Here is an 8,629-nt window from a genome sequence, read left to right as displayed (position 1 = left end):
GTATAACTATATAAAAGTGTACTTGTTGTAGTTATGTATTATCTTTGCGACATAAATTTTCTGGTTTGGTCATCGGTTATTGCAGGCCCCTCAGAAGCACCAGAAATATGTTTCTCATGTTCTTGGTCTCCCCATGTCAAAGGTAGTGTACAAAACAAAGCGAATTGGTGGTGGATTTGGGGGGAAGGAGACAAGGTCAGCCTTTATTGCTGCTGCAGCTTCAGTTTCATCATATCTGTTAAATCGGCCTGTGAGGCTCACACTTGACCGAGATGTTGACATGATGATAACTGGGCAACGCCATAGTTTTCTTGGGAAGTACAAGGTATTGCTAATATCAAATACATTGGTAAAACTGGTGTGGTTCTTTGAACGTCAAAATGTTGCTGTAAATTTTTTTTTCCTCTTTAAGATGTATTTTAGGCAGAAAATGACTATGAACTGTTGTATTAGTACTTTTGATTGCTTCTATCTGGCTTAAATTCTGAGAGTGATCACTGGTTCTTCTGATTTTAATGTGGTTGAATAGTCAATTAGAGATATTATCTGATTTTTTTCCTTTTATATTCCTATGTTATTTATGATAGAATTGCATTATCAAATTAGTGATGATGATTAAATTAATATGTTGTTAATTACTATAGGCAGGTGCTCTGGTTCATGTTTATACAGATGGAACTGTTTTAGTTACCCATGGGGGTGTAGAAATGGGGCAATGTTTACATACGAAAGTTGCTCAGATCGCTGCATCCGCTTTCAACATCCCCCTAAGTTCCTAAGTTCTGTCTTTATATCAGAGACAAGTACTGACAAGGTAACAAGTTACTCTATTCGAGGGTTAACTAATTTCAGAGGATAGCAACTAAAGATCCTGGCAAACTTGTGTAGATTTTCTGCAACCTTTCTGTTGATAAACATGTTGAATATAATGTCCTAAAGTTCTTTTGTTGGTTCATTTGGATTATTCATTCTTGTGTCTTGAAGTATTGTTTCTGTTACCGCCCAAAATGAGTCATGATCAGCGATCAGGGAAATAATCCTCAAGCAAACCTAACCGACTCAAATATAAGTTGAATAAGAAAATTACAAATGTTTTAAATAAATTTACAATATATAAAATGAATAATTACATATTTTTAACAATTATAGTAAATCAATTATTCAAATCAAAGTTCTTCGACAATAATTTTATAAATATAAATAGAAACTCAGAATAGCATGAACCAAAAAGATAATTAACGATTATAAATGTAAAGTCTACTCACAATTTGTTCTTAAGAAATCGAAAAGACCGAGCCCGGAATGCCAAATTAAAAGGTGAGAAGTTGGAATAGAATGAAACGAAAGAGAATTTGGACCTAGACGGTAGCAGCAACTTCCAGGACTAGATCGCAGATGTAATCATAACATCAACAGCTCCAATCGTTCTATGATATCACCAATACTAGCACTTAAGATAATCTCCAGCACAAACACAACAAAAGCAGAACCATAGTACTAAAACAGAGACACATTATCGCAATTAAATAAAGCATGTAAGAAAAGAGCAAAATGCACCAGAGTAAAGGTTGGAAGCATTACAGTTTTGCAAATGGAGTCAGAACGGGGAAAATGGTGCTGATTCAGAGACAAGAATGAAGGGGGGTGTGGGGCTGAGCAAGACCAAAGACGGTTCACTAGCGGTGACGTCGGTGATGCTCCCCTGACAACGACCTCCATTGATTGCAACAGCAGACGCGACGATGGTGAACCGCTCCTCCATCGCGATTCTCTCTTCCCCGCTTCTCTGGCCAACTCAAACTCTCCCTTTTCATTCAGCAATGACGGCGGCCCCCAACAGTGACGGCGGCGGCCTCAACGGCAATGGTTTGTCCGCGATGGAGGCGACCCCCTTTCTTCCCTCGTCGCGGTTCTTCCTCCTCCGCGAACTCCCTTCTCTCTCTCCCTCATTCGCTCTCTCAAGCTTAACAATGGCTCCTTTCAATGACGACCCAGGCAACCGCTGCGACGATGGATGCTTCAGCGACAGCCACAAGGCACGGCAACGCAAGAAGGCACCTCCTTCTCTTTCTCTCTCTCCCGTCTTGGTTCTCTTCTCTCGCTGTTTCTTTCTTTCATTCTCAGGGTGTATGTGTTAGAAGAGGGTTAGGATGGATAAAATTAGGGTTAGGGTTGGGAAGAAAGAATAAGGGTAATTTAGGAATTTTGATAAAATTAGAGGGTACGGTAGTAAAAAAAACTTGGGACATTACAGTTTCTGATTATACTCATGCTTGCTACAACATCAGGTTCCTAATTCTTCTCCAACAGCAGCTTCTGCGAGTTCTGATATGTATGGAGCAGCGGTTTTAGATGCATGTGAGCAGATAAAGGCACGCATGGAACCTATTGCTTCACGGAACAACTTCAACTCATTTGCTGAGGTACAGATTTTGCTTTAGCAAAATTCATTCAGAAAAAATGATTAAGTACATTGTGTTTTGTGGAAATTTTATTTTTGCATAAATTTTATGTCAATGCTGGTGTTAGAAAGTGCACGAGGAATTAATAAACCATTGAGACTGTTTAACATTTCTAATAAACAAAATAAATATTTCACAAGATCCTATTGGAACTGTTTAAAATTTCTCAAACAAATATTCAGAATCCTTCTAAATATATATTCTGTATAGGTATTGTCAACAATTATTGTACTGTTACAAGGTGGCTTGTGCTTGAAAGATTTCTAAACATTTATATGTATGTTCATTGATGAAGCAGGTACTTGTGTGATCTTCGATAATTTTTGCAAGGAAGAGGATATGGCTGCGCATGCTTCTTCTGAGATTATTAAGTATGATGTCTTCCTCAGCTTCAGAGGCACAGACACTCGCTGTGGTTTTCTCAGTCATCTGCGCAAGGCTTTAGAGGACAAGCACATCAAGACATACGTGGATTACATGCTCAGAGAAGGAACTGAAATATCACACTCACTCCTTGCAGCCATTGAACAATCAGAAATTGCTTTGATCATATTCTCCCAGGATTATGCTTCTTCCAAACACACTAGCCAAAATAATGGAATGCAGGAAACAAAATGGTCAAATTGTAATACCTTTTTTCCATAATGTAGACACATCATGGGTGCGCCACCAAAAGGAAAGTTATCACCATGCGCTTGCTAATCATGAGGTGTGGTTTGCAGACAGGGTGCAAATCTGGAGAGATGCTCTCAAGGAAGCTGCCAATTTGTCTGGATTGCATTCACCATCATCAAGCTTCAGGTCAGTTTTATTCTTTTTTCTCTTTCATTTGTTTCCTGGATTATTTTGTTTCTTCTATGATATAATTTAGATCCATCAACAACAACAATAACAATATGAAGTTTGCCTCATATGTTATGTAGGAATGATGCTGAATTCATTGATGAAATTGTCAAACGGGTCATACAAAAGTTAAACCAAACATGCCAAGGTGATCTGATGCAGGGTCTTGTTGGAATTCATGAACCAATTGGAAAGCTAGAATCATTGCTGTGCACGGCATCAGAAGCCGTTTCTATTATTGGCCTTTGGGGCATGGGTGGTGTTGGTAAGACCACTCTTGCTAGAGCACTTTTCCATATATTTTGTAATGGATTTGAAAGATTTTGCTTTTTGGACAATGTAAGATAAAGAGTTCAGAAATATGGCATAGAACATTTGAAAAAAGAACTTCTTTCCAAACTGCTAAAGGAAGAAGATGCAAGTCCCTTTGTCACGCCTGGTGGGATAACTAATTTTGCCAAGAAAAGACTTAATCGAACAAAGGTTCTTGTTGTTCTTGATGATGTCAATGATTCAGACCAAATGGAAGATTTATGTGGAGGACATACATGGTTTGGGGCAAGAAGCAGAATCATCGTGACAACAAGAGATAAGCATGTCCTTGTTAAGGCGGATGCTGATCATATACATGAAGTTAAGGCATTGAATTCTCAATTCTGATGATTCTCTTCGGCTTTTCAGCCTGAATGCCTTCAAGCAAAACTGCACTATAGAAGCAGAACAAGTTGAGTTGTCCAAGAGAGTGCTTAACTATTGCAAAGGCCTCCCTTTCGCATTGAAAATCTTGGGTTCCTTTCTTAAAGGAAAAACTCAACAAGAGTGGGAAAGTGAACTGGCCAAACTTGAAAAGATGCCTGATGAAAAAATCCAAAGTATATTGCGACTGAGTTATAATGAATTAGATCGTAATGATCGAAATATATTTTTGGAACTTGCATGTTTCTTTGATACAAATACAGAAAAAGAGCAGATAAAATCTCTTCTTGATCGCTGTGGATACACAACTATTGGATTGACAAATCTTTGTAATAAAGTTCTTATTTCCATTTCCAATGATTGTGTGTCAATGCATCCTTAATTCGAGAAATGGGCCGTGAAATTGTTCGCGAAGAATGTCTAAATGATCCAAGAAAACGCAGTAGACTATGGAAGTTTTCTGAAGATGAGTGTAGGATTCTTCCTGCATTGAAAATAGTTATCATTATCTCCCTTCACACTTAAAACGATGCTTTGTCTATTGTTCTTTATATCCCAAAGATTATGAATTCAATAGAGGTGAATTGATATTGTTGTGGATGGCTGAAGATCTTTTGCAACAACCAAAGAGTGGAAGCATTTTAGAAGTTGGTTATAAATACTTCAATGATTTAGCTGCACGATCATTCTTTCAACCTTTAAAGAATGCTTATAAAAATTCATTTGTGATGCCCTATCTCATGCATGATATAGCGAGATTCTATGGTGAAAAGTTCTTTGTTAGAACCTTTGAAGTCGAGAATGTAGGCAAACATGATGCTAAAACTCGTCATTTGTCATATGATCTCGGTGACAATGACTCTGTCTCAAAGATCTCAGAAGCATGTGATAGTTTACGTCATGCAAGGACTCTGTTGAAAATCAAGAAATACCGTGAACACAAAGAGGGAATTGATACTTGTCACTTACTAGCACAGTTGAAGCACTTACGTGTTTTGTCATTTGCATCGTTTAAAATTGATATATTGCCTGATTCAATTGGTGAATTGATCCACTTGCGCTATTTGAATCTCTCTAACACACTTGTCGTGTCATTGCCCGAGTCCTTGAATTCTTTGTACAATTTACAAACATTGAAGTTGGCAAACTGTAAAGAACTTAAAACGCTTCCCTCCAACATGCAAAATCTTGTGAAATTGCGTCATCTTGATATTTCCCACACTTATTTGGTAGATATGCCAAAAAAGATGAGCAACTTAAAAGATTTGCAATTTTTAAGTGACTATACTGCGGGCAAACATGAAGAGAATGGGATTGGAGAATTGGGAGAGCTAGCAAATCTTCATGGCTCATTGTCGCTTGCGAAATTAGAGAATGTTGAGAATGGTGGTGAAGCATCAAGTGCAAGAATGGATGAGAAAATACACCAGAATGCTTTAAATTTGGAGTGGTCAAGGTCATTATTTAAAGATAGAGAGTTTTGGAATTCCGGAAGTGAAAGAGATGTACTTGACAAATTACGTCCTCACAAAGACTTGAAGGTGCTATTCATCAAGGGTTACAGAGGTAGCATGTTTCCGGATTGGGTAGGGCACTCTTCGTACTACAACATTACTAAGTTGGAGCTGAGGCGATGCAGGAATTGTATGATGCTTCCTTCACTTGGACAGTTACCCGCTCTAACGAGATCGGAGATTTCACATTGTGATATGGTGAATATGATTGGTGGTGAATTCTATAAGGGTGATGCAACTCATCATCCAAAGACACCCTTCCGATCCCTTAAATATCTCTCATTCTCTGATATGAGTTACTGGGGGGAATGGGAGTCATATGAATGTGATGATGCACCATTTCCTCAACTTGAGGAACTTTGGATACATAAATGTCCTATATTAAGAGGAGATTTGCCCACTTTCCTTCCGTCTTTGAAATCACTCCACATTGTTAGATGCGAGGAGCTTGGTTATTATCTGCCAAGAGCTCCCATCCTACGCGAATTAACAATAGATGGCAAACAGAAAGCAAGAATGCGGGACCTACCACTTTCCATGTTGGAGAGACTATTGGTTAATGGAGAGCAGCAGGTGGAGTATGTGATTGAGGCCATGACCCACACCCAACCAACCTCTCTCATACACCTACAGATCTCAGAGTGCTCATCAGCCATATCATTTCCAGGGGATTCTTTGCCCCCTTCATTGGAAGAGCTATCAATTGAGGATTGCAAGAATGTAGAATTCCCAATGCAACACCAACAACATCAGTCACTAAGGAGTCTTAGAATAGACAACAGCTGCAATTCACTTACATCCTTGGCATTGCCAGCGTTCACAAATCTCAAGTATCTCAGAATCGCAAGCCGTAAAGATTTGACATCTCTGGAGGTGTCACAGTCACAGTCCCTTGAATACTTATCAATTTCAGAGTGCCCTAAGCTGGGGAAGATAATAAGGCTGCCTGGCTCTTTAAGGGAACTCTCCATCAGTAACTGTCCGTTGTTGGGTGAAGGCATAGGGAGGAAGGACCCCCCACATTTGGCCTTCCATTTCCCACATCCCTAACATCTATGTCAATAGGAAACGGATTCGCAAAGACTCAACATCTTAAAGCAGGTAACTCTTTTGCTATCTCTCTATATCCTAAACCCACTTCATCTTCTCCAACATCATATTCATTCTCTCCTATGTAATCTTTTTTTAATTTCCAAATTTCTATTCCTCATTCAAATTCTGTGTCTCCTACTCTTATTGCAGAAAACACAAAACTGATTCCTCTCTTTTCACACTGTTCATCACCACTCTACTCGATGCCTACTTTTGGGAACATATAGTATGGGTATACAATGTCAATTTTCGTCTTTTTTTTCCCCTAATTTCTTCTTCTTTGTTCTTCATGTATAGGGACATTTAATGATTCTTCTGGGACTTATCAATTTACTACAGTTCGGTTGTGCAACTCCATTCTTGTAAGGATGCTTTCTGTCTCTAACATCTCTCTATTGAAGCTTGTGTTGTTAATTCAACGATCATACCTTGAGAATGATGAAATCTTTCCCTTCCATTTTTTACCTTTTCTATTTTAATGGTTTTTTTTTCTTATTTCAATCAGCTACTTTTGCTCCATGCCTTGTCTTACACCCAAATGGAAGGTCTTTCATTATCTTTCTTCGTGTTGCTTCTGCTTGCTTGCCCGTGCCCTTTGTTAGATTTGGTATAAGTTTATCATCTTATTATTAATTCTGTTGAAGTAAGAAACTAATAAACTTTGTGAGAGTTAAGTCCTATTTCAGTCCCTGAGATTGACGAGTTGCACTAATTTAGTCTTCCAAATTCCGATTGCATTTAATTAGTCCCCCAGATTCGAAAAAATGTACCACGTTAGTCCTTAGCCATATTTCCATCACCGAAGGACTGACGCCGTTAGGGACATGGCCAAATATTGCCACGCTGGACACACTAACGGTTATATGACGTGGCTTAAGGTTTGATTTGCTCCATTTTGGTCCTTATCCTCCTTTTAAAACCTAAGTTCATCCTGTGACCTCATCATCTTATTCTTCTTTCCGTTTCTGTCTGGTTCTTTGATAAACCCCATTTGTAGGGTTTTCTTGTGCTTGATTTAGGGGATTTTATAACCTTTTACCCACATTTATTCAACGAAATAGCATGGTTTTGTATATTCTCCTTTAATTGTGCTTGAATGTGAAAACATGCTTTTTAGGCCTTAAAATAGCTAAATCTAATTCTCCTTGATTCCATTAGATGCCTTGATATGTTTGTTAAGTGATTTAAGGTTTAGGAGGCAAAGATTGGATCAATGGAATAAAGAAAGAAGCATGAAAAGTTGGAGAACTCATAAAGAAATGAAAGAACCGGAAAGTTGTCAAGCCGACCTCTTCGCACTTAAACGACCATAACTTGAGCTACAGAGGTCCAAATGATGCGGTTCCAGTTGGATTAGAAAGCTAACATCCGGGACTTCGAAACGATATAAGATTTGCCATAGTTGCTACACGTATGGTGGCGCGCACGCGCATAGTACGTGCACGCGCCGTTGCTGCCACCTGGTTCACTTAAAGCAAAATGTGGCCAACAATTTTAAAAGCCTTGTGGGCCCAATCCAACTCATTTCTGATGCTATTTAAGTCAAGGATTGAAGAGGAATCAACATACTTTACATACTTTTGATCATTAGTTATAGTTTAGTTTTAGAAGTAGTTAGAGTTAGAGAGAGAAGCTCTCTCTTCTCTCTAGAATTGGGATTAGGAATTAGGGTTAGATTAGGATCTCATAGTTCTAGGTTTAATTCAAGTCTCCTTCTACTTCTACTTTCAATTGATGATTGCTACACTTTGGTTCTTCTTTCTATCCCTATCCTCTTGTTGTAATTTCTCTTATTTTGTTTCTAGGTTTTGTAATTGAGATATTTTTGTTCTTTTGTTTTCTTTTAATAATGCAATTTGAGATAATTCATGTGATTGTGATGTTGTTGATTGTTGTTTTGTTAATTCTTTGTAATTGTTGGTTGTTGATTCCTTTTATTCTTACAAATAAAAGTGCTTTCTTTCATTACCCTTCAAGTGTTTGATGAAATGCTTGAGAGGATGTTAGAGTAGAATTCTATGT

General features: G+C 38.2%; 1 protein-coding gene, 1 long non-coding RNA gene and 1 pseudogene across 4 annotated transcripts; 2 read left to right on the top strand and 1 right to left on the bottom strand.

Annotated features, from left to right (window-relative positions):
- Positions 1-1,090: 1,090 nt before the first annotated feature.
- Positions 1,091-2,144, bottom strand: LOC140174816 (uncharacterized). Its single transcript, XR_011864706.1, has 2 exons — positions 1,582-2,144; positions 1,091-1,427 (listed from the first exon to the last, which is right to left on the bottom strand). It is a non-coding gene; the product is annotated as an uncharacterized lncRNA (long non-coding RNA).
- Positions 2,145-2,285: 141 nt separating this feature from the next.
- LOC112706557 (disease resistance protein RPV1-like) lies at positions 2,286-4,485 on the top strand (annotated as a pseudogene).
- On the top strand, positions 4,465-8,481 carry LOC112705134 (putative disease resistance RPP13-like protein 1). Of its 3 annotated transcripts, none has more exons than XM_072200918.1 (3): positions 4,465-6,616; positions 6,905-6,969; positions 7,113-8,481. In XM_072200918.1, the coding sequence occupies exon 1, from the start codon at positions 4,601-4,603 to the stop codon at positions 6,563-6,565; it is 1,965 nt and encodes a 654-aa protein (XP_072057019.1). In that variant the 5' UTR covers positions 4,465-4,600; the 3' UTR covers positions 6,566-6,616; positions 6,905-6,969; positions 7,113-8,481. The 3 variants fall into 3 exon arrangements, with proteins under 3 accessions (XP_072057019.1, XP_072057018.1, XP_025611777.1); XM_025755992.3 differs by having other exon boundaries at positions 4,466-6,616; positions 6,758-6,969; XM_072200917.1 differs by having other exon boundaries at positions 6,905-8,481.
- The last annotated feature ends 148 nt before the right edge of the window (positions 8,482-8,629 follow it).

Source organism: Arachis hypogaea, chromosome 8 (assembly GCF_003086295.3).
Source record: "Arachis hypogaea cultivar Tifrunner chromosome 8, arahy.Tifrunner.gnm2.J5K5, whole genome shotgun sequence".
Lineage (NCBI taxonomy): Eukaryota > Viridiplantae > Streptophyta > Magnoliopsida > Fabales > Fabaceae > Arachis > Arachis hypogaea.
This window is presented reverse-complemented; position numbering and strand designations above follow the sequence as displayed.

Coding starts and splice junctions, on each gene's coding strand:
- LOC112705134 (XM_072200918.1), top strand. CDS start 4,601: ATGGCTGAAGATCTTTTGCAACAACCAAAGAGTGGAAGCATTTTAGAA.